Source organism: Cavia porcellus, unplaced genomic scaffold (assembly GCF_034190915.1).
Source record: "Cavia porcellus strain 051 isolate PalLab524CR breed Dunkin Hartley unplaced genomic scaffold, mCavPor4.1 scaffold_1, whole genome shotgun sequence".
Taxonomy (NCBI): domain Eukaryota; kingdom Metazoa; phylum Chordata; class Mammalia; order Rodentia; family Caviidae; genus Cavia; species Cavia porcellus.
In genome coordinates, this window is record NW_026947484.1 from 159,244,027 (window position 1) to 159,270,369 (window position 26,343).

At 37.1% G+C, this 26,343-nt stretch overlaps 1 protein-coding gene across 3 annotated transcripts; it reads left to right on the top strand.

The window, feature by feature from the left end:
• The first annotated feature begins 7,026 nt into the window (after positions 1-7,026).
• Positions 7,027-21,627, top strand: Zranb2 (zinc finger RANBP2-type containing 2). Of its 3 annotated transcripts, none has more exons than XR_002788959.2 (11): positions 7,027-7,216; positions 9,415-9,467; positions 9,550-9,658; positions 10,705-10,787; positions 13,300-13,376; positions 13,548-13,682; positions 14,702-14,865; positions 16,142-16,228; positions 18,196-18,354; positions 19,330-19,400; positions 19,938-21,627. XR_002788959.2 is itself a non-coding variant. In XM_023561236.2 (11 exons), exons 1-10 carry the CDS (start codon positions 7,161-7,163, stop codon positions 19,357-19,359), a joined length of 957 nt encoding a protein of 318 aa, XP_023417004.1. In that variant the 5' UTR covers positions 7,028-7,160; the 3' UTR covers positions 19,360-19,400; positions 19,938-21,627. The 3 variants fall into 3 exon arrangements, 2 of the variants coding, with proteins under 2 accessions (XP_005008765.2, XP_023417004.1); XM_023561236.2 differs by having other exon boundaries at positions 7,028-7,216; positions 19,326-19,400; XM_005008708.4 differs by lacking the exon at positions 19,330-19,400.
• The last annotated feature ends 4,716 nt before the right edge of the window (positions 21,628-26,343 follow it).

Sequence of the window (26,343 nt, forward strand, 5' to 3'; positions counted from 1 at the left end):
ATCAGCTTAAGAAGGGTTTCTCAATGCCTTGAGAAACCCGGGACAGCCCTGGCCATGGTTTGAAGTGTCTGCCTAGTCCAGAGCCATGGCTGGCAGGATGTTGAGGCAAGATCCCAAGATCTCAAGATCCCTGGCACGCTTGTTCCCCTCAAGTGCACTGGGGATTTGTAAAGATGCGGTACACTCACTCCTTTGATTAGGTTACACTACAAGGCCTATGCAGTGGAATAATTTCCCCTATAATTCCATTCACTTAAATATAAGGCTGAATAGCAACAGCAAGGACAGCAGTAACAGTATCAGTAGTCACAGCAGCAGTTTACAGAGAAGCTCTGCTGGCTTCCGAGAAGTAAATCCCATGTTCGTTTGTTTTGTGGCACTGGGGACTGAATCCATGTCCTTTGCACTGAGCTGCATCCCCAGTCCTGTTATCATTTTTCGTTTTGAGGGTCCTGCTAAGTTGCCCAGGTTGGGCTGAAACTGGCAATCCTCCTGCCTCAACTTCCCCAAGCACTGGGATGGCAGACATGCACCACTATGTCCAGCCAGATTCCAGAAACTAGCATGGCCACGCATCCCTAGGTCACTCCACAGATACCAGTCCCAGGGCTTCTGGCCACCTGATGCGAACCTTCTACAGGTAAGAGTGGTAACACTACCAGGACTCTGAAGAGGTCACACAGTGACTGATGACCACGTCTGGCCTCCAAGGTGCCACTAGGGGACAACAAAACACTTCCAGGCTTCTGCTGTCCAGGACCACACCTGATATCCAAAACATCCTAAGACACTACCAAGAAAGGTGACCCATTGTGGTGGGCAGAGCCAGGTTAGAACCCTGCTGGCTCAGAAGCAGGCCACCCTACATCTGCCTTGTGAACTACGTAGTAGAGAGCTGGCTTGGTGAAGGAAAAGTATGTATTGTGTACACAGAGAAATCAGGGAGAACTGAAAAAGCTCTCAGCCAGAGCCCCGTGTGGCTTCTTTCAGCCTCTTTCCAACTGCAGTGCACCCTCGTCCTGCTGTTCCATCTCCACTTTCTCTTTGTTATAACCTTCATCTTTCACCTCTCTTGGGGAGGGGTAGGCTTAACTTGTTTTATTCTGATTTTTGTTACTTGCAAGCAGAGACGGCCCCAATACAACATCCACATCTGGATTACCGAGTTCAGAAACCCAACCTCACCCCTTCCACCAGAGCTTAATTAACCTCTGTGGGACCAACATGTTAAGAGAATCCATAAGACACTTACATGGAAAAAAAACTTACATGCACAGCAGAATGCAAACTTATCCTATATGCCTATAAAGAGAATTTAATCTGGATGAATAACTTGTGTGTGTAACTCACTCGGTATTCCCTGATGGTCCGGCAGGTGTACCCAGGAGGGGAGCAAAAGTATCAATCAGAGGATTGTTCTGTGAGCATATAATTAGAATAAAAAGAAGGGGAGGTCTTAAGGGAGTTCTCTTTGGAGTCAGGATACTTGAAAGAAACTCCTTTGCTACCCTAGGAATATTTTTCTTTGAAAACTCAGTAGTAGTCCTTGAAGTCAAATAACCTTCTCTGGCCATTCCCAGATACAATCTTACTTTTTACTCAATATCCTAGAGGTCCTGCCAAGGATTTTTCTGCTGACATACTGCTCTAAAACAAAAGCTTCTCACTAAAGTTAGTTACTATTTGTAATAGTAATTGCATGATATCGTTTACCAGCTACAGTATCCCTTATTCTTGAGGCCACCCACCACCCCACCTAAGGGTAATAATCACTACCCTCCATTAGCCCCATTGCTTTTAAACTTCATGTAAATGGAATCACATAGCATATGCCACTTTAAGTGTGGCTGTTTCAATTCCATACTGTATTTCAATTCAATACTGTTCAATGGGGTTGTAATTTATTCTCTTATTGCTTTCCACTGAGTCTTCTCTGAGTGTGTGACAATTTATTCAATCCACCATTGATAACCAGTGAAGAAGGTACCAGTTAAAAAATAATTCAAGCTAGGTGTGGTGGCACATGCCTGTAGCACTCTGAAAAGCTGAGATGTATTCCATCCTAGCCTAGGGAATGCAGTAATTTACAAAGACCCTGTCTCAAAAAAATTTTTTTAAAGAAGAGTAGGGTATAGGGCATAGCTTAGTCTGAATGCCCTGGGTTCAATCTCCAGCACCACAATAACAACAACAACAACAATAATAATGCAGCTATGCATATCACTTATTACCGTTGATACACTGTGTCAACGTGGGAAGTGTAGAAGTTTAACCAAGAGACTCAGCAGGGAGCCAGGGTGCTTACTGGTAAATATCTTCATGCTGTACCAGAGGAGGACAAGGAGATTTTGTCAGTGCTACACCCCCGGGGAATGGGGTGTGGGGAAGGGAGGAAAAGAAGCTTGCTGTTCCCTGCTTTTGTTCTGGCTGCTTTTGCTGGCTGTTGCCTTGTGGTGTTGCCCAGTGCCAGGCTACCCTGCCTTGGAGCCAGCTGACTATGGACTGAAACTGCCACAAACAGTGAGCTAAAACCCTTTCTTCATTTCTGATTGTGGGGTACTTTGTCGTGGCAACAAGAGAAAAGTAACCAAGGCTCCACCATACATATCTTTAGTGCATATATGTATTTCTTAGGAAGTATACTTTGGAATGGAATTTCAAGGTCATAAGATATGTGTAAATTCAGATTTAATAAATTATGACCTTTTTCAAAGCACAAATGCTGTTCCACTTAGGAGAGGGTTGCTTTTGTAAAGTAGAATACATACATTAAACCCAGTGTAACTTGAAAATACTGCAAGTCCAAAATGCATTTAGTGCACTTTTTGAACATGGTAGCTCAGCAACACAGTAAACCGCAGCTGTTTAGCTGACTGTGCACTGCAGCTCCCTGCTCCTCCCTGAACTGTAAGTTGTGTGGACTGGGGAAGGTCACAGTTCATACTTCCGCCTGCTACTGACTATGTACCACTTTCACGCCCTCATAAAATTTAGAAATTGTAAGCTGGGTCATCACAACTTAAGAGACCCTATGTAAATGGATCAACTGATTCTTCTATCTGTGGCTTCAGAGAATTCTCGTTGCTCTCCACATCCTCCATTGCTTGGTGCTCCCTGAATTTTTTTATTTCATTTGAGTGGATATGTAGTAACATTATACTATGGTTTTCTTTTGTGTGGTTTGTGGAGCTGGGGATTGAAGCCCAAGCCTTTGCACTTAACTATATTTCTGATTGACCATATATCTTAACTATTTCGTGTATAGATGTATTTTTTCCTTTCTTCCTTTCTCCTTCACCCAATTACAGTTTGTCTTTTATTTTGAACAGCTTTTCCCCAATTCACAATTTCTATTGTACATTTAGTATCAACTGAGGAATGGATGAAAAAGAAGTGATTTTTTATGATGGAATACTACTCAGCCATAAATAAGGATAAACTAGAGACTTTTACAGGTAAATGTATGCAACTCAAGACCATACTCATAAGTGAAATAAATCAGACCCATATGTGTAAACATTGTATTGTCTCACTAGTGTAAAAAACTGAATGAGTAAATAAGATTCAAAATGTACAACAGACATTGTGAATTGGGAATTTTTTTTTTTTTAATTTTGAGACAAGGTCTCTCAGTTGCTAAGTCCAGGCTGGGTTCATATTTGCAAGCCCCTGCCTCATCCTCTCAGAGTTCTGGGATTACAGGCATGTGCCACCGTGCCAGGCTACATTATTTAATATTTTAATTTGCTTTCTCCTGATTAGCAGTGCTAGTCAAGGCTCAGTAAGTCCACTGTAGCCTGCCTTTCCCACTGATAGCAATAAAAAAAATTCAGGGTATCCCATTGTATCAGTCAAGGTTTACTAGAGAAACAGACATAACACAAGCTATACTAAGGTATAAGAATTTACAAGAATGGCTTACAATGTTCAGCCACAAAGTCAGATGAGGGAGTGTGAAGAGGGCATCTGCACTCTGGAGGCTGAAGGGGTCAGCCCATGGGCTGCAACTTACTGCAGTGTCCCATGCAAGCCCGTATCAGGAGTCCGAGGGGTTGCAACAGAACGCTGAACAATCTACAACGAAGTCTGAAGAGTCCAAGGCAGAAGCCAAACGGTCTGCGCCAGAAGCCAGGAGATGTCCTTCAAGCTGCAGACTAAGACTGAAGCTCCTGTGAAGGACGGTCCTCAATTCCCCCTCCTTTGCCTTTATTATATTATTTCCCCTGGGGTAGGTGTAGCACTTACGCTATCTCCCTCCCTCCCCTCCTCTTGCACAGGCCCAGGATGTTTACAAAGTAAGTCCTCTGGCTCCCTGCTGAGTCACTTAAACTTCCTACCTCCTCAGGTTGATACAATGAACAACATCGTAAAACACAAAGCCTTGTTCTCTGGAGCCCCAGGATGTAGGGGAGCTGAATCCCTTAATCTCTTAGAATTCTCAAGGTGACACAATGTACAAACATAACACAAGTGAAACTATTATCTTAGCTCTTTGAGACATAAAAAAAGCATGCAAACTGGGACAAGGAATAAAAATTTACCAGAAAGGACCTGTATCTGTTTTCTTGTCTTCTCTCACAGCTCTGCCTAGAGACCTACCCTCTTATCAATTTGCGGTAGCAGCAATGACAGGAGTAACTAAGAAATCCTGGGCCAGTAGTTCAATGGTAAGCACCTGCCTGGCAAGCATAAGGCCCTGAGTTTGATTCCCAGTACCAAACAAAATTTTAAAAAGAAGTAATTTTTTTCCCAGCTAGATGACTGGACATATGAGGCATCTACGAACTAGAAATTTGTATGGAAATATTAAATCATTTTGTTTGCTTGTTTTTGGTTCAATTTTGACTTTTTAAGTTTACTGGTACCATTTAGATATACACAATGATTATATTCTTCAGAAAGTTTGCACTTATACATGATATATCTGGAGTCCTCTTTTTATCTGTTCCCCTACTGTCCCTTTAAACCTTCTTCTCATTTACAAAGCTTTGTTTCCACTGTATTCTTTTCTCGTTTTTTTTTTCTTTTTCCCATCCTTCCTTTCCCTCTGTATTTTAGAATATCTATTATATTTTGGTTCTTATTTAACTTAAAGAGAAACAATGTGGTATTTACACATCTGTCCAATTTATTTCACTTCAGAGTATGGTCGCAAGGTCTATCCATTCAGCTACAAATGTCTCAAGTTTCTTTTTTATGGCTGAGTAGTACTTCATTGTATTTTTAAAAATCTTTTGGGGCTGGGGATTTAGCTCAGCGGCATAAGCACCTGCCTTTCACGCAGGCGGTCATGAGTTCGATCCCTGGTGCCGATAAAAAAAGAAAAAGACAAAAAAATGTTTAAAAAATCTTTTTTTATACATTCAGCAGCTGATGGGCATTTGGGTTGTGTCCAAGATTTTCAATCTGGACTCTGACTCCAAGGGGGTTTAGGTCTTGCTTTGGACACATACCACACACAAGAGAAAATGTCTTTGTAGACAAAGAAACAGGCAAGAAAGGATTCTATAGTTTTAAGTGTGTGGTGGGAATCTGCACTATTTTCTCCCTTGTCTCTCACTACCTTGCCCAGCTAAAGCCACAGGCAACAGTTGTTGCTAAGGCAGCTAAAACTCCAAGATAAACCACGTATTTCTGGCAAGAAGATGAGGAAATGAGGACTTCATCAAAAAGAGCTGGAAATGTGGACCTTATCCAAATGTCAAGCTCACACATGTGTAGGGCGGACAGAAGACTAAATAAAGCTAAACAGAAAAAAGATCTGTGAACTATGATTTAAATTGCTGCCAAAGCACCAAATAATCCCTGTATGTGTAGTAGAGACTTAAAATAGCACAGCAAAGGCTTTGAGACAAGTGGTATAAAAATCAGCAGTCAGTGGAGAGATTGAACCTGTCATCCGATTCAAAACTGGACCGACTGCCTTCTAATGCACAAAAACAACAAAATCAACATCCCCAATGGATTTTAACAAGGCCCAGGTTTACACAATATTGTTCAATGTCCAGGATAACCAATGATTACATAATATAATCAACAGCTGCCAACCCCTAAATAAGATGTTAGAATTACCAAAAATATTAAAGCAAATATTAAAACTAAAGATATTAAAAATACTTGCATTCAGATGCCAGAATTTTTTTTTTTTTGGTCCTTTTCCTTTTCATGGGTACTAGGGATCGAACTCACGACTCCCTGCTTGCAAGGCAGGCGCTTATGCCGCTGAGCTAAATCTCCAGCCCCCAGATGCCAGAATTCTTAAAAACGCAACGGCAAAACCTGAGACAGGAAGGGATAAATTATCACAAGAGAAGAATTACAAATATATAGAAACAAAATACACGCACTACAGGTATATGCAACTACATAGGATGAATTTAGAAGCATAAAGACAAGTGTAAAAAAGTGAACTATGCTTAGCTAAACAGTTTACCAAACTAAACATCATGTACACAAACCAGGTTTGTTTCAAAAGAGAACACAAAATAACGGATAATGTTATACCGGGAGGAAAGCAGTGGGATAAGGGCAGAAAAGACACAAGTGGTTTTATCAACACCCTGGTTATTCAATTATTGGCTTTGTGTACCCTTTTATATCGCACTTTTTTATGTATAAAAATAGGTTTTTACATGACACCCCACATACACAATGAAGAAACAAGGATTTTCCCTTTACTAAAATAATTTCTCCAAAATCGTGAACACCCCACGTCCCAAACATAAACTAGGTAGCTGGCCTTTCCACGACCCCGACCTCAACACAGTTACGCGTCACTTCCGCCTCCACTTCCCTAGGCCCGCCCATGTAAGCGGAAGTGTTTTTTCTTTTGGGTCCTCCCGCCTGTAGGGGGCTCTCTGAAGCTTCTAGTGCCACGGAGGCCTCCTGCGTGGACTGTCCTGGGCATGCCTGTTAGTTTAGGTATTTTTAAAAGGTTGTTGTACGATAACTTTTCGCCAGAGAAAACAGGCGCACAGGCACCTTAGTCTGTAAAAAAGCGTTCAAACGCAACCCCGGCCTGACGCCGTCCTTTTCTAGTCTTCCGCAGTGTCGGGCTGGAGTCAGGCAGTGCGCGAACAGCCCGAGAGCCCGAAAGACCCGGCCCGCGTTCTCCTGCGAAGACGTAGCTGCGGGCGGCGGTGGCGGTGGAGGCGATCAAGATGTCGACCAAGAATTTCCGAGTCAGTGACGGGGACTGGATTTGCCCTGACAAGAAGTGAGTTCCTGAAGGGTCCCGGGTTGGGGCTGGGTTTGTCAGGAGGCTTGTGTGATCTGTTGGGATTTCCCATGTTTGCGAGTTCCTCGCGCTTCTTCAGCCTGGGAGGCGGCGATGAAGCGGCAGCTGGGGCGGGAAGAGGGCGACGGCTCTCGTCGCAGCCAGGCGTTTGGGAGGTCATGGGGCTTCGCAGTGTTTGTGGCCTGCGTTTCCTTGGCGGCCTGTGTCCGCGGTGGCCTGGTCTTGTGGCGTGCGGACCCCCAGCCCCCGAGAATCTGAGCGCAGAGGAAAGGAGAGGAGGGGAGAGGAGGGCAGAGCGCTCCGGACTCCCACGTGACTTTCCCCGCGGAACTTTGTCCTTCTGCCCTGGTAGCGTCGCTTTCTCCATCCACATCATCTCCTTGCTTCCTGTGGCTCTTGTTTGTAATACGGAGCCGACTGGTCGGTCTCACAGGGTTCGTCCCATCTTTCAATCTGGGAGATTCTGATTTTTCTTAATGGGCCTTTAATTTCCCTACATGAATTCAGCTTTGTGCCCCGCAGGTGCCCAGGCACGTGTGTGACTCTGCTTTCTGTCGTTGTCGCTAAACGCAGTGTGTTCCAAATTAAGTTGTCACGTTGTCCTGAAGAGTGCATCAGTAGAGGTGTTCGCACTTGGACACATCAAAGAAATACAGTGTACGACGCTTGTTCACATCAAAGTGTTGTTATTCCTTGTCACTAAGCTAGGCAGTTCAAGATAGCAAAAGAAAAACCGTGTGGGACAAATGTTTTCGTTTCGGTTGTGTTGTGGGCCGTTTAACTCAAAGGAAGGTACTGAATTTCGTTTTAAAAATAGGAACAGAATCACTCCACTGTAATGAACACAAGTAACACGTGTGTTGAGCAGTAACATAAATAAGGCACGTACGCACTGTGATGTAAGTGGGAGTTCAGTATTAAGAAAACGTGTGGAAACTCAAGTCTTAGCTCATAATGGTTACATGGAACAACCAAAGTTACGTTAGGAATGCCATCAGCTTGATAATACAGTATCAAAAGCCGTCAGAAGATTTAGAATAACTTCTGGCTTGCACTTTTTAGTCACCTGAAAAATGGTGTGCTATTTTCTGTCTTTAATGACAGTGCACCTGGACATTGAGGTAGACATCTTAAGCGTAAAATGCATTTAAACTCATTTTAAAAATAAAATATATATAAATCCAGGGGACATGTTCAGAGTGTATTTTCAGTACTAGAGTCTAATGCTTTTTTTAGGAAGAAAAATAACCTAGAAGTTTTTCAGTTTGTCATTTGATTCTTGACAGGTGTATTTCTACTGTAACATGTTGGTCTTTTTTTGTTAAACGTAAGCATTGTATGTCATTGACCGCATTTAACCTGCTTTTGCTGATAACAGGTTATACATTAGTAAGGTAATGGTAATGAATTTTAGTTCTGTTAATTGCAAGCATAAAGTTACATTCTAACTCCTGCCTTGAGGATACCGGCTGTGGTTTTGTCCTACAGGTTTCAGGTTTGACAGACATTTTATAAAACTCAATTATTTATTATTGAATCTGCATTTTTAGTTAGTATAACTTAACCTTTCGTCTTACCATTCCACGTTCTATCTGTCAAAAGAACATTTCATCAAGTTCTGTGAAGCGGTGTTTCCTTTATCAACTTTGTCCCCATTCGGTTCAGCACTAGGATTTTGTATTATAAAACTTAACACGTTTTTGTATTTATCTTACTCTTGTTGGTATTGGCATTAGTTTAGAATGTGTTTTTTAACTCCCTGGTTCCTTGTCAAGAATTGTTGAGAGTCAAATCTCATTTTCACTGGGTAAAGAAGGCTTCATTCTAATTAAAGATCGGTGGTTCTGTGAGGATACCAAAGCACAGAGGTAATGAATATAACTAGGTAATGAATATAACCAGGTGATATAACTAGAAAGGGAAAATCAGAGTTCTGGGTTTTGACTCCAGATCAGTTTTTTCCACTAACTTTCTGAATCATATATTTTGGTGGGGTTTTTTTTGTTTTGTTTTGTTTCATCTTCTAGTGAATTGTAAAGTTTTTTTATAGTTAATGCTAACATTAACGTGATTCAGATGAGTTTGTTTCAGGATTCTAAATGTGAAGTGTGAATACATAAAAACTCAACCGTTTTATTAATTTAAGTGACATTTCTAAAAGCTTTTCATTTTTTCAGATGTGGAAATGTAAACTTCGCGAGAAGAACCAGCTGTAATCGATGTGGTCGGGGTAAGTATTTAAGGAAGGTTGTATTAATCTTGTACAAGACATTTATTTTCCCTGGATTCATACGGCATTTTTTTATTTTCAGAGAAAACAACTGAGGCCAAGATGATGAAAGCTGGGGGCACTGAAATAGGAAAAACTTTGGCAGAAAAGAGCCGAGGCCTATTTAGTGCTAATGACTGGCAGTGTAAAACGTATGTGTTCCTATTATTGTCCACTCTTCATTCAGATTATGATGTAACCAGTCAAGGCTTATTAATTTTCTGTTATTAGAGGCCTTTTAGTTGTGAAGTCTATTTTCCATTTTAAGTGTAGTGGAAAGAAATTTTAGGTATTCTTTTTGTGTTTTAAAACTTAAATACTTGTTACTATAATGGACTGTATATCAATAAAGAATTAAGATGAGGTAATTAGGGTATGATATATTAAAAGTTTTAACTTCCTCAGGAGAAAACTCTAAAATGTAAATTTCTATTGTTAATGTGACATGCATCATAAAATTCATGTTATTTAAAGAATAATTTTAGAATTGTAAGTTGCCTAGCATAAAAAATTATTCCTAGGGGCTGGGGATTTAGCTCAGCGGCAGGCAGTCGTGAGTTCAATCCCTGGTACCGATAAAAAGGAAAAAGACAAAAAAAAAATTATTCCTAAATAGATTTTTTAATATTTAGTTTCAATTATGGACTTAGTTCTGTGTTGATCCCCCCCTCAACTTTTCTGCCATGTGAATAAATCCTACATATACAAAACAGGACTGAATCAGAAAAGGATCTTACAGAAATTTTCAGTCCTGTGAATTTTAAATTTGTAGTGGGAAATTTTCTTGCAGCATATTAAGTCACCAGATACGGTATGCTGTGAAATTTAATGCTTATGACTCCAGGATAGAGGGGCTACTTAACTTGGAAGGTTATGACCCTACTCTTCTTTGACGTGCATTTGGAGACTAAAGAATTACAGGCACTTAAATTGAAGTTACAATTTGTCTTCTTCAAAATCATGATGGTACATTTCGTATTGTATAGATTTTATTCTCTGCCTAAATCATCTGATTCATCATTGGGACCCACATTTCCTGGACCAGTATATGTTTTCTTGATTTATATTATCTCTTAGTGAACATCGCTTTTGATAGTGATTTCATTCTAATTTTTATTTTGAAATTCAGAATATCTAACAATTTGACATTGTAATATTGTATTATAAGCTTCTGATACAGTATTTTTTGTTTTTATAGTTGCAGTAATGTGAATTGGGCCAGAAGATCAGAGTGTAACATGTGTAACACTCCAAAGTATGCTAAATTAGAAGAAAGAACAGGTATAACAACAGTGACATTTTTAACTAAATGATTGAGTTAAGCATTGATAGTACCTTCTCAGAGAGTTGCAGTACTAATTGAGGATGCTGTTTGTTCTGCCCTTATAATTTCACTTGAGAAATCTGTGCCCATATGTTTTGTTTTGTTTGCTTTAAGCGTAAGAAAGACCTTTGGTCATCTATTTAGCTGGGAACATGGGTAAGGGAATGGAAGGGTAGGAGGACTTCCGCGGCCAGGGGTTGTGAGGCAGGGTTCCAGCCTCGCCACGCCCTTCTTCCAGCAGGTGATGCAGCCCCACCTGCAGATGGCTGTGTGAGCAGCGTCCAGGTCCTGCTCGTGGGGACCCTATGGGGCACTCCTATATGTATTTTTAAAACTTTCATTTTATAATTTTAGTGTGTAAGTTACAGGTAGGGAGCCCTATGTGGAGATATCACTATATTTTTAGATAAGCTCGGAAAATTGGTATTTTCTATTCATTTGATATCCTAATACAACAGTAAGAGCAAAGGGACACATTGCAAATTTTCCTTTGAAGCTCAGGCAATTCTCAAACTTGACTGCGTGAGAATCATTTGAGAAAATCTTAAAATACAAATTCTAAAGGATAAAACTTGAAATTCTTTGCAAATGGGTCCTAGAAACCCACTGGTTATTCCACTGGTGTTTAGTAGTCATTGGCCTATGTAATAATTTGCCACTGGCTCTGTTGTCAGTGGTAAAATGAAACTATTTATCTGGCAGCACTTAGTTTTCCCATTATCAACAGTTAGCCCAACCATGTATCTGTGTAATTCAAATGTGACTTTATCATTCAGCTTTTTAAGCTGTGCAAAAATATCGTTGTGTCATTCTGTGTTGTCATGAAAACATAATCTGCCCAGTGCAGCCAAGAGAGCTGGGTGGGTGTTCGCGTTTGTTTTTCCAAACTGAAAACTTCCTTGTTTAAAACTTTTGATTGCTTTTAGGCTTAAATTCCAGACTCTTAAAAAAAATTGTTTTTAAATTTTAAAATAAACTTTTTAAAATTTTTTTTTATTTTAAAATAAAAGTTTTTAAAATAAACTCAAGAAACTGCCTTCATTTAAATTCTCCTTGATTTTCACTGTGACTCCTTTAAAGTTTCGCGACAGTCTAATATAAACTGCAGTTGGCACAGCTTGGGTTTGGTTACCCTCTCACTTGATACACTCTTTCCATGCTTGTGATGTCCTGAGCCTCTCCTGCTTTCTTGTCTACCAGTCTTTGCTATTGCTGATCATAATTGCAGAGTAACTTATTCTCTTGTTCTCTAAGTTTTGTTCTCTAAGAGAGGAGTTCAGTGGGACCTGACAGGAATAAAAGAGAAGTTTGTTACTCTTGCAGTGTAGTTACACTTTTGTGGTTTTTAGAGCTCTAATTCACCTATTTAGGGTAAATGACATCCATATTTTCTTGCAGTAGAAAGCTTTTTACTACGTTTTCCCTTGTACAGAGAAGTTTGTAGGTTGGCTTTGTTGTACAAGTTCATATCACATACTTAATAACCTCTTTGTTTTCATCAAACTTGTTTCTTTTTCTGTAGCTTATAAGAAAGGATGGAAAAAATATTAAAATTGCTGGTACAGAGTATATTAATGAGAAAAAATGTGTTTAATTGGTGGGATTTTTCTTTTAAAAAATGAAATGAAAACTTTTTAAATCCTCATGCTTGGCAAATACAAAGTTACTTTGCTGGCTCATAAAGTCCTTAAAGGAATCACTGGCCTTGTGTACTGGTACTGCTGTGAAAAATGTGACCATTTAAGTTGTTTACTCTTGATTAGAGAATGATGATTTGCTGGTCTTAATCACTTATTTAGCAGAATATTTTTGATCTGAAGTTTTATATTTCAGAGAATTTTAATAAATTTTAACTATACTAAAAAGCAATTGTGTTAAAATCAACTAAACCAGTGGCAAAGGATGGCCAATTCTGCTTAGTGACTCACTACATTTTACCTCAGGAAAATTTCAGTTTATCAAGATTTTAGGCTGGGACTGGGGATTTAGCTTAGCGGCATAAGCCACCTGCCTTGCAAGTGTGTGGTCGTGAGTTCGATCCCTGGTACCGATTAAAAAAAAAAAAGAAGACGAAAAAAAAAAAAAAAGATTTCAGGCTGAACTGGAGTTGGAAACAGTGAAATTTAATTTGTAGTTTTCATTGGGCCTACCTTCCCTAGAAGAATTATGATACAGTATTGACAAATGTTCTTTTAAAACATGATTATAGCAGAAGCTTAAAATGTTTTCTATTTATATATATCATAAATTTTTTATAGAAGACAATTTGAAGTTGAAGAGAGTTAAAAATATAGTCGTGACTTTATAGCTGAGATATATAGCTTTGAGGCTGGTCTGAGAGGTTACAAGCTTTTAAAAGATTAGAAATATACCAGGTAGATAGGCTACTGCCATTCATTAGATCTTATGTTTTTTGCAGATAATGTGAATATCATGTTACTCAAATGAATTCTTACATTCCTTTTTTAGGATATGGTGGTGGTTTCAATGAAAGAGAAAATGTTGAGTATATAGAAAGAGAAGAATCTGATGGAGAATATGATGAGGTAAGTCATATAAGTATATAGATTGAATACTAGTAGGAGGATATGTTAGAAAATATCTTTAGTGCAGAGGAGTATTTTTAAATACTTCATTTAAATATTAGAAACAATTTTTTAAAATACTGATTTCAATGCATTTTCAGCTTACAAAATGTTGAAACTATTTTTCTGTAGTTTGGGCGTAAAAAGAAAAAGTACAGAGGGAAGGCAGTTGGTCCTGCGTCTATATTAAAGGAAGTTGATGATAAAGAATCAGAGGGAGAAGAAGAAGATGAGGATGCAGATCTTTCTAAATATAAATTAGATGAGGTAAGCAGTTTCCACGTCCATCTTGCCCTTGTCTTACGTGAGCCACTATGCGATGAGTGCTTTTGAGTCTGTGGACCCTGGGTGAAGATGTGTGCTCGCAGGGAGTAGTTTCCACTGTGGAGTAGTTCGTTTTGAAGCTGTTACACCATCTTGATGGAGCTATCCTTCTCCACAGGAGGCACATTTAAATGAAGAAGGCTATAGAGAGAATGTTATGGAAGACGTGACACTGTTAATAGATATGTAATAAAAAGAGCTACTTTGGTTTTAGTGGATAATTTCTGAAAAGGTGAAATTTGAATTACGACTTAATTGATTATGAAGGAGCCCCCAGGAAGAGCTAGGGTAAAAGCACCTTCAGGCAGAACAACAATTACAATTTCTATAAATGGGAAACAGGTCAGCAATATTTTTTAAAAAAGTCATCCATAGGCCACTGTGGTTAGAACAGAGAGCAGTCCCGCTCTAGTCCAGTAGTGTGTGTTCTGTGGGGTCAGATTGGTGTTTTAATGACCTGGCTCTTACTTTAGGGCATCTGAAATGCAAGTGTTAAGACACAAGCGATTATAGTTAATCTGATTTGTTCTTCGGGGTGATGAGTCTTTGTATATGAGATCCTAGAAAAGCAAAGGGAATTTCCAGAGTTAGGGAGATGAGTCTCAATTAATACATTGGAGAAAAAAGGAGCAAAATTCCTACCTTAGACTAAAGGAGGAGAATTAGGGACTTCTAAGGAGCTAGAATTGAAAATACTCTGACTAACTTGGTAAGGGCTAAGAGATTGTGATAGGGAGAAAATGAATATGACTTGTAGATTAGCATCTGAATAATCTGAGACACTAATCAAATCTGTTCAGCTGACATTACGAATTGATAGATAAATTCCAGAACTGAGAGTGAGTTTTCTTTCAGTTACTGACCGTACATCCAGAGATTCTCCTACCACACGAACCATTCATCTTTCCCAGTAGACAGCATTAATACGTAAATGTTCACATACGTAATTGAATTTTTATTAGGATGAGGATGAAGATGATGCTGACCTCTCAAAATACAATCTTGATGCCAGTGAAGAAGAAGATAGTAATAAAAAGAAATCCAATAGAAGAAGTCGATCAAAGTCTCGATCTTCACGATCTTCATCACGTTCATCCTCTCCCTCAAGTTCAAGGTCTAGGTCCAGGTAAACGGGTACAGGTCAAGGGTAACACCAGTCAAAATGTCAGTATCTAACTTCTTTATTTATAAATATTATCTTTTTTATTTTTTTAACTAAATAGCTTTATTTTTTACTTCAGAATTTTCACTCACATCATCATTTAAAGACTTCATCTTGGTGCCCTGTAGATACTGTCCAGTATTTTCAGAAATGCAAAATCTTAGTATTAAATGTCCTTTATTTTAGTATCATGCCTTTTACTGACATAGGCTTAGAACTACAAGTAAATTACTAGATATAATGATATTTAAGTATCTAAAAGCTTCCATAAAATAAATGAGGGATTTATTTATTAAAGATGGTAAAAGTTAGTACGAAAATTTTCTGGGCATTAAAGGTGACTGCGTGTTACACAACTGTTTAATACTTCAGTTTGACGTCAGTATTCCAAATAAAGGAGCTTGTTCAGCCTTCCGGTTCTGTTGACTTCTCACAATTTTGGGATGTCTAGGAATAAAAAAAGACTTAGTTGGTAATAAAAAAAGACTTAGTTGGTGTTGTATATTGTTTTGTTGGCTCATATGAAGACATATTCTTTGATTTTTATAGGTAAAAAATTTTTAGCTGAAAAGCAGTACCTTAGAAGCCTCATCTTGAAAAATCCTGTTTACAAATAATACTATAGTCATTGGATTTTAATCATGTTTAGGGATAAAGTATTAGATAAGAACTTTTAACATAAAGTATTCATTAATGAATACAACATAAAGCCTAAAAACATAAAATAGTAATTATAAAATAATGTTCAGAAAAAAATGTTAACAGTATCTTTCCTCAGGAGCAAATTCAAGAGATACGTTAAGTAAACTTTATGTATAGCCATGGCGGGAATACTAGTATATCTTAATGCCATTGATAGTAAATAGAAAAGCACAATGATCAGATGTCCATGTGCTAGTGGTTAACATGCAGCACTGGGTAGCACGCCAAGGAGATAGAATGAGTTTTAACAATACAGACAAATTAACAAACCGTACATTCTATCTTCTGGATATGTTAGTCCTGACTTCTAATTATAGTTTAATGATTTTAGTGTTAATTTAATCCGAGTAAAAAGTAATAGTTGACTTTTAAGTGTTTTTTTTATTAAAAAGTTTTGTTAAAATACTTGGAAGATAATGTATATTGTAGTTATTTTTTACATGAAAATGAACTCTAATGCATATTTTTCTTTCAGTGTTCATATCACAAAGCTCAGTTAAGTGGTCCTGGAAAAAAAAATGCTTCCATGTTGTTCCAGGTCCCGTTCAAGAAGTTCTTCCAGTTCGCAGTCAAGATCTCGTTCCAGTTCCAGAGAACATTCGAGATCTCGTGGGTCGAAATCAAGGTGAATGAGGTAGCATCTCTCTGTAAAGCAGAGAGAGAAAATAGGCTGCAGAAGGTGTTGCTGCTTTTTCCCCCCTTATTTTTTGCTTCTACTTGTCAATTTTATTTCAGCATTAGAAAACTAATGCACTTGCCTCAGCTTAATTTTCTCGCCATGAGATGTTTCCATTGCTAGCAATGTGCCAAGACATTCCCATGATTGAATTAAGGTGGCTGTTCCACATGATGTGTCCAAGGTTTGTTTTGGTTATGATGAAGTAAGAAGATGAACCAAGTCTTAATGTCAAATCTCTAGTTATTGACACTATTTTTTTGTAAATTAGTTCTAGCAAAATTAATATATAGTGTAAATGAACATTTTATTGAAAGGAAGAATAAATAACTGCCTCAAAACACGTTTTGTTTTGCAAGGCAAATATTAACAGAAGCAACTTTGTTATTTATACTAGATGAAGTTTATTGGGAGTATTTATGTACATATTTTCAACTCTAAATTTTAACAATATTATAAACAGTATTTATAGAATACACATTGCTCTTAAAACTAAATCAAATGTAGTCAGGCACGGTGGTGCACACCTGTAATCAGCACTCAGGAGGCTGAGGCAGGAGGATTACAAGAGTTTGTGAACAACCTGGGCTGCATAGTGCGGTCAAGGCCAGCTTGAACTATGTAAGGAGATCCTGTCTCACAACAACAACAACAAAAAAAAACCACACCAAGTACAGTATGATTGGTTAGTTTAGGTGGCACACATTCTTAATCATTGCTGTTAACCTATGTTTGCATTTAAACTGTAAAGGGGAAATAATTCGAAGTTAGTATATGCTCTCTAGAAATACTAGTCAAAATGTGCTGCCTTTATTTTTTAAGTTAACTTACTGATTGTATACTAAAGGCATTAATGTAAATACAGAAAGACTCTGATATCCAACTTAATATGGAGATGGAGATTCACACTGAAGTTGAACAATGGCATTTAATTACTAGCTTGTTTGAACCAAAGCTAGGATTTCAGGACAACTATAGTTTAATCATATTATAGAGAAAAGAATGTTGCACACATCTGTGTTAAGTCAGTACAAAATAGAGAGCAAACGTTTTTTCTTACATATTAGTAAGATTTTTTTAATTTTAATGCCGTTTAAATGAAAATTCTTAAATTTTAGTATTCCCTTTGGGAAACACTGTAATTAAAATTTACAGAACAGCCTTCATATTCTTCCCATATATTTTTATTGCTCGTAACTTTCCAAAGAATTCTCCTTTTGGGCTTTCTGGTTTTATGTTAAGCCCAAAGGTGAATTTTTTGGGAAGTTTGAGCTAAATTCCTTCAACCAAAATATGTAAATGAAGAAAAAATTTGCATTTATTTATTGCACATTTACTTTTGCCTGAAACATGTGAATGTCAACATGTCATATTTCATAAATAGTATTACTTGATAGAATATTGTGACTATAAATCAAGTCCTAAAGTTACTCATTTATCTTGAATATTTAGTAGTTTCCTATGGTTAATGTTCATTCTTATTCTTGTACCATATCGCTCATTTTTCTATAACATCTTAATGAGTGCATAATTCTGCAAGGAAATATTACATGTGTTTTCTTTAGGAAGTTTTGTGTAACATACGTTCTGCCCAAATGCAGGGAGATATTTTCTGAATCACAACTACAGTTAATCTGTTGATTTTTATGTATGTACTTTAAATTGAAAAGGTTTATAAGCATAGAAAAAATCCTACATAAGGTGATTTTCAGTTAGAAGCAATGAATACTTAAAGGCTCTTAAAAAGAGATGAAGTTAAAATAATTGTATTAAATAGTATTTTCATGGTTGATCCAGAAGTCTTCTGTTGAGTATAAGCAGTAAGTATTCTTTCTTACTAAAACTTCATAGTTATAAATAATCTTCTTCATTTCTTTTTTTAACAAAATGTTTGATTTGTTTCTCAATCAATGAAGATCCAGCTCTAGGTCCCACAGGGGCTCTTCTTCCCCACGAAAAAGATCTTACTCAAGTTCATCATCTTCTCCTGAGAGGAACAGAAAGAGAAGTCGTTCTAGATCTTCTTCTCCTGGTGATCGAAAAAAAAGACGAACAAGATCACGGTCACCCGAAAGGTTTGGGTTTCTGTAGAAATAAGAATGGGTGTTTTTAAGGTGTAATGTAATGGACTTTGTAGTAAGGGGTTAGGTATCTACCTCTGTTGTTCCAACAGCAAGTTATACTTATCTTTGAAACATCGAAAACAAGATAACTTTGTTTAGCTTTGTACTTGAATCAACTTAGAAATAAGTTGTAGATCAAACTATTCTCTGATCATTTTGTTTAAATTTTTATTTCCATTTATATTACTATAGCCAACTCTCGGTTATTTTTGTCTGCTAGAGATTGCAGTTCAGAAGCTGTATGTTGAAGTAATTTGCAAGTTGATTTTTATATTACGCTATTTTCAGTTAAGTATTCAAAATGGCAGGGATTCTAGGGCATTTAATAAAATGTTAAACTTTCAGATGACTGGCAATCTGTCCTCCTATAAACAAGTATAAGTGGATTTCCACAGCTTATTATTTGCCTTTTATCTATAAGGAAATTAGTCCTCAAAGCTTTTTGCAGTCTAAATCTGTTTTTTATAAAACATACCTTTACTAAATTACTTTGCATTGAAATTTGAGGAGTGTAATTGTTCATTGTCAGCCATTTCTGCAATAGACTACCTATGTATTTATTTATTTATTTTGGTTCTCAATGTGTAATTATTCTGATGGCTTCATAATTTTGCAGATTGTCCATATCTTCTTAACTCGTAAAAAGAAGTATTATAAAGAATGATAATAGCTGGGTTTACCAGTAAGATTATCTCATTCCTACCTGTACAGATTGATTAGTTTTACTTCTTCACATTTTGAAATTATGATTACACATTGTCTTGTTTATGCGTATTTGTTTCTTTGTAAGAAAATTACTTTGAACTTGAGTGAAATTCAGTCTGTTGCTTTCTTACCACTTCTGCAAATTTTTATCTTAGCCACATATAATCCCCTAGTTTGTTGTCATCTAAACTTAATGAACATGTTCTCTATTCCATAAGCCAGGTGATTGGTGAAAACATTAAACAACCCTGAGCCCAGGGCCAACCCCTACGGAACACCACTACTTTACCCAGGTTGATATTGAATTATTCATATTAGCTGCATGAATATAACACTATAACTAATTGTACAGTCATTTTGTGTGACCTAGATTTCCAAAACTTAATTACTTAATATATTTTCTCATACACAATCAGAAGCCTTGCTGTATCTGTTTTACATATAGGCCTATTACACTTTATATAGTATAGTGGAGAAATTGATTTAGTTACACTTCCCTTACCAAGTTTACATGTCTTTGTGGTACATTGTGTAATTTTACGCATTTTTGCAAGGCTTTTCTTTATTACCTTAAATAATTGAGAGGTGGCTATATTTTGAAATGAGAAGATACTTTTAAACTGTAGAGGATTTTGATTACTATTACACCGTTTCTGGGCTTACATCTAAAGTCTTAAGTACCAGATAATTTTGTTTTTGTAAGCTTACATCTTAATTTATTATTCCTTTTACCAGCATCAAGGTGTTTAATTTTTTGTAGTGTTTAGTGTGAATGCTAAAATCCATCTATAGCTTACTAGGTTGCCTGCTTTCTCCATTATGTCTTACAGGCACCACAGGTCATCTTCTGGATCATCCCATTCTGGTTCCCGTTCAAGTTCAAAAAAGAAATAATGTATTAAAATTTACATCCTAAAAAACATCCAGTACAGTGCATGAAACAGTTTTTAAGAAGTTGATGTCTTACTTGGTCAGAAGTGCTAAATCTGCTAGTAGAGGTGCATGCCTTTATTGTTTTTCAAAATAATACAATGTGTTTATTTGTGAAATTAAAAGTAAATTGCATTTTAAGCCATAATACCCCAAATAAAAGCTCTTTTGTTTATTATTTACATCTATTCCCTTAAAACCATTTCAGCTTCAACAAGTACTTTTTGGGGAAAAAAAAAAACCTGCTATGTTCACCTGGAAAAGAAGTTAAACGTCTGTGTTTTTGGCCTATATCAGAATGATTCCTGCCATGAAGAGTTAAACTGAGTGGCCAAGTGAAACTTCATTTTAAATTCCCTATGCTGAAATTGCCTTAGGATAATCATTGTTTCTTTTATACCGGTTTTGCATCACCACATTTAATTCAGAAAAATCTTGTGGATTGCAGAAGGAGCACAGTATTACCATTTCCTTTTCTTATCCATAATTTGGACAAAGAAAGAAGCGTTTAATAGTTTTATCAGTTCTCTGCTAATCTGGTTACTTGTATTTTAAAAATCTTTTATCTTAAGTAAAAGGTTTAGAAAGGTTTGTGCAGTGTCCTTTAAAAGAAAAATCTAGTTAGTAAATACAGTAGGTTAGAAAAAGCTAAATTGTACTTGATGAACAAATCAAAGATTTTGAAGTGTGTTCCTTCTTTTGGTAAAGGGCCAGCACAGACATGTGATTAAACATTTATTCAGAGATGTGTCATTTCAAACATAATGACATGTTTTTCAGAATAGCAATTGAATGCTTGTTTCTGCATGATAAAAACAGGAGTCATTATATTTCATTTTACATGAAAAAACTTATGGCTTAAAATGCTTTGAGTTTTATTTCTCAGTTAAAATCTGGTCTCGAGCTCCATTTTGTTTCCTGGTTTGAAAATAAAAGTTTCTCTTAACAGTATCTTCAGTGACGATGCAAGGTAAGTATATGAAGGGAAATCAGCATTTGTGCTTGGGATCTTTTTGTTACAGAGTACTGATTTCTCTTTTTTTTTTTTTTTTTTAACATTGTCTGCCACAATTTAAATAAAAACAAGGTGTTTAGTAGACAGATCAAACACAAATTATATTTGTTTTTTATTTTAAAATGTTTTCCAAGGATCTAAAGATGAATACAAGATACGTAGAAATATTTTGATAATATTTTTACAGTGAGCTTTCCCATTTTTTTATGTCTTAATTTTCCTTGCTACATTTACTGTAGGTTGCACAAGAACTTTTACTCTTGTAATTGTGCCTCAGACTTCTCGAAAGTCCACCTTCTAAGTTGCCCAGATGATCATCTAGATTCTACATGTTACCATTTATTCTTGTGCTTTCTGTATTTAAAACTTTGACTGTACTAAGCAATTGCAAGGTTATAAATTTAGCTAATAGGAGTTGACAGACAATTTGGATGATTATGATTTCATTTGGTTTAACTAAGCTGTACTAGTTCATTTCAAGAGAAAATGATGCTGTAGAAAAATGTAAATAAAGTCTGTGAGTCAAGCATCAAGTGGTGTTTGTTAGAAATAAACTAGAGATTTTTAAGCTGTGACCTAATGTGGATTTTTAACTTCAGTTTTCTTTGAATTGTTTACCTCTTTGTATTTGCTTTTTATATGTGAGTGCTTGGTTTTAAACGTTCAAAAAAGCTGTGATTACCTCACAACCTTGGGTACTTACAATTACCACTTGTGACTTTGAGAGTTGAATGTTTCCTACTGGCCAGTGCACACCTGTGCCTTATGAATAGAATACCCTAGCTTGCTTCTTGAATTACTCTTAAACTATCACTTTACTGTGGTGTCCAACAACTGTTTAACTGTGAAGCTCTCTTAAGTTTTCCCTTGGAAGCATTTCATCTAACCAGTATTGGATGGTATTAAGTAATGAATGGCCAAGTTAAGAATAAGCTGTATAAACATAAAGACCACTTTTGAAGGATTACAAAAACAAATTAGGGTGACATGTCAGGGAATTAAATACTTGTTTAAGGAACCTAAAGGAAGCTTACCTCATGTTTGACCGATTTCAGTGTTACATACAGTAAAAACAAAATCAAGTCTTTGGGAAAATACATATGAGATTGTTAGCCAACATATGAGATTGTTAGCCAGTTGAGATATTTCTAATCCAATAACTTGGTAAAGAAGCTATAACTTCAGTTAGTAGTACACACCCTAGAAAAGTTTCAAACATTGTAGGCAGATTTCTCAAAACACCTCCACCCAGTTTCTACTGTTTTCATCTTATGTTATATTTTTGAAAACTAAAACGCTAACTTTAGTTTACTAATTCTACTCTAGATTTTATTTTACTGTATCATTTTTCCCATTAATCTGTTCCAAGAGCCAGTGTATTGTACTACATTGCACCAATTGTTACTTTTCCTAATCTCTGCTCTTTATTTTTCATTCTTTTTTTTTTTTTTTTTAAATCGGTACCGGGGATTAAACTCACAAGTGTCTGCTTGCAAGGCAGGCACTTATGCCGCTGAGCTAAATCCCCAGCCCTATTTTTCATTCTTTCCTTGCTTTTGGCGAGTTAGGGAAATACTGTCCTGGTGTCCTGTAGAATTTCCCTACTCCATGTTAGAATTGGCTGTACTTCTCATTGCTGCTCTAGAGCAGTAGGTTTTTTGAGGCTAGGTACCTGTCTAATCTGTGAGTGGCACACAATACACACATGACCTCTACGGGGATGATAACCTTCCATATCTGCGTAAGGTAGAGTTCACCTGAATTACCACTCGAGTTAGTATTTTTTACTTAAATTACTTTGAAGCAAGATTTACTAATTGTACTTCACCACTGTACAATCGGCAGAATTAAGCTCCACTTTTTGTTGGAAGTGGTTATCTGTATCTATTTGGAATTATTCTTAGAACTTTTTCCATTTATGTCCATAGATACTTTTTTCTATTTATTTGTTGCTCGCTATTCCAGTTTTGGCCATTGAGTGTCCTTTCACATTGTACCCTGTGTCCTGTGAGGTACATGTGTTCTCCAGTAGAAACAAAACAAATAATGGGGAATGGGAGGGAAGGTTTATGGAAGAGCTGTCACATAGGGAAAGAAATGACCTGCAGCTATATTGATGATCAGGAAGGTAATTTTAATTTAAATAGGAACCTTGATGGCTATTTAATGGTATCAGGAGGGATGGGACATGAGAGTCAAATTGAGAGTGGTCAGGAAAAACTTGGTGTTCTTTTCCAGCTTCATTGAATTGATTGAGTGCTTAGAGTACAGGGTATGGTAGCATGTCATGAATACACAAATTAAAATGTGTGTATGTGTATGTGTGATTGTGTTTCTAAATGTATAGCCAAATAAAGGTACTAAAATAATACTTACAAAAAGTAGGTAAATTGTTAACTCAGTTTAGTGGAGGAGAGGTCTTTGTACTTCAAAGTATTTGAAAAATTAAAACCATCAGTCTTAATGGCCACGACTTTAGATGAATAAAGTGAGCTTCACTTAAACAGCGAAGACGTCATGTTTTTACTGAACCAGGAAGACTATATGGGGAACCTTGGAGAGAAGAAATTTAGTGATAATCCAGTCAGAATTAAGATGGAACTCATTGAACACCGAAAACAATAATTGCTTGAAGTTGTTGGTGTTGAACCCAGAACAAAGACAGTTTTGTGCCTTCTTGACAAAGAAGTATCTATGGGCTATTGTCCCTGAGGTCACCACAAAGACTGAATACCTCCGATCTGAATATAATAGATAAAGATTGATTTAGTGAATGGGACACAGTGGTCCAGTTGATTTCTTTGTAGTCTGTTTCTCCCACTGAACTGAAAGTACTTACAGTTTAGTTTATAGTGCCTGTGTGGCCCTAGGGGAGATTGCTGCATAAGGTGTCATGCCCATTAAAAGGTGGGAAAGAATACTCTGAAGGAATTTGATGAGATTGTGTAAATGATTATACTAGTGTCTGGTGCATCAGTGTTTAGCAAATATTTGCTATCTTTACTCCTGCCATGTGTTGTGGGTTTGTGTGCAGAAATTCTTACTGATAATATTAACTTCATAGACACCAAATATGTTTACCTGCCTCCTGTATCATTTTTACATGTCAAACCACTGTATTGTCATCTTTCACACTATAACACTGGTAATTTGGAGAACCTTTTGATTTTTCATTTGCCTTCCACTTGATACAGTCTCATTTATCTAGAATTGAAAATACTTCCTTATCTTCAGGCACACTTTACTGTGTTGACCCTACCACTGTGCTTTGTTGGACCATATAGTAATCCTTACTGTCAAAAGGATTTACATTAATGTTTTCGGGCCACAGAGTTAGACTTCGAGTTAGTAACAAAACTAGACAGAGTTTGGAATTACCTTCTTGGGACAAAGAAATAATGAAATTCTGTTTTTTAATGGGAATAAATGATTTGGAGACACCAGTGGGATTTAGCTGGGAGATGTATTAAAGTCTGTAAAGGGGGAAACTGAGTATAAGTCTCCTAAGCTTTCACTTCATGAAAACAAAAGAAAAATAGATAATATGCAAATTTGAAGATGAAAAGTAAAATTAGCTGAGGACTCCAAGATTATCCTACATTTAACCCTAAACATTATTTAATATGTGAGCTGTGAGGCGGCCATTGGTGAACTGAGAAAGGCAGATGCTGTCCCTGTGTCCTCCCATTTGACACCTTTGAATGAATTTACTGTGACAGTTTTCCTGTGGGGCATTGTATTCTCCCTGAGGTGAGGTGGAATGGGTGAGGATGAGAACTCTGATGTTCACAGAGTGCTGAAAAGGAGCCTTACAGATGTGTGCGAGCCTCTGTGTAGAGTCCTTGGGTCTCCAGACAGGAAATGACTGGGAGAAGCGCAAATGTAAGGGTTTCTTCAAAGATTTCACCAAAAAGCCACACAGGCAAGGCAATTAAACGCCTCAAACCTAAGAATAGGACAGTGTTAAAAAGGCGTAGGAGGGGAAAGCTCTGTATGGGGCAGTGATGAGCCCACTTGTCAGAAGCAGTGAAAGCCACAAGGTGATCCAGTATCTTACTGGGAAAAACAACTGTCCTGGTATACAAAATGTAGTTTGAAGATAATAGATGAAATACAAATCTATTTTAAAATTCACTAGGTCTCAACAAAGGTACTAGTTGGCTTAGCAAAGCAGATGGAAATGGAGGTCTCCACAAAGCATGGAAAGTGCAAACCATAAATGTAAAATGCTGTTTAAAAATAATTTCAAGGAAATAATGTATGGTGAGTAAAATGTGCAAAAGGCCAAGAGGATAAAGTTTACCTGCATGGGTTGTTACACAAGACACAGTCAAGTCCAAAACATACTGATAAAGGTACTGTAAGACCAAATCAACCTGAGACTTGCTGGCACATGAGCAGGTTGCAGAGGCACAGGACATCAGCTTGCAAACAGCAAGCATGGAAAACTGAAAACGTGACAGCTGCGTGTAACATGATGGGCAATATTGGCAGTTTGCTCACAGGTAACTGTCAGGTGGAACAAACAGCTGGAAGTAAACAATGGAATCCCATCACTGATACATGACCTACGATTTCCAGTTTTCAATAAATTACTAGGCATTTAAGGAAACAAGGTAGGGAAGAGTACAAAAAATTGAGTACACACGAGTTGGTAAAGACAGTCTGTTGGTACATGTTCTTTACTGTGTTCAGTATATATGCTGCTGATAATACTCAGACTTAAAAACTCAGGCATACTGTTCAGATACCCAACCTGTCTGGTTTTTGTTTTTAGGTACACTTGTGTATATCTTGTTAGAACTTTAATTTAGTACCTTGATACACATGTTGCATCTCCTTGGGACATTTCTTCTGAATAATGGCATACACATACTGTATACGTTTCCTCATAAGCAACCAGTTCATGTAACGACCTAGTCACAGGCACAGAACTCGTTAATGAATGAGGAGCTTATTGTGTCTTAGGAACATTCATTAAAAATTGCATTAGCAAATAGCATTAATGAAAAGACAAGTGTCTTCAAAATACATTATTTCAGTAATTCTGCCATGGGAAAAGCTAGCTACTTGACATTTTAGAAAATGCATGGTTTGCCTGTTTTTATACATCAGGGATATGATTTGGATCACGGTCTTATGAGACCTGCTGCTCACATGATGGAGGCAGAACTGTCCTGTGCCAGAGGCCAGAAGCATGTATCTGTACTCTGGTGGCTCACTTCTTAGAACTATTTGCTTCCAGCAGTTCATCAGGTGGTGGTAAAGCTGATTCATTTGAAGGTAAATTC

Coding starts and splice junctions, on each gene's coding strand:
- Zranb2 (XM_005008708.4), top strand. CDS start 7,161: ATGTCGACCAAGAATTTCCGAGTCAGTGACGGGGACTGGATTTGCCCT. Junction 13,377..13,547: donor CTGATGGAGAATATGATGAG/GTAAGTCATATA, acceptor ATTTTTCTGTAG/TTTGGGCGTAAAAAGAAAAA. Junction 18,355..19,937: donor AGATCACGGTCACCCGAAAG/GTTTGGGTTTCT, acceptor TATGTCTTACAG/GCACCACAGGTCATCTTCTG.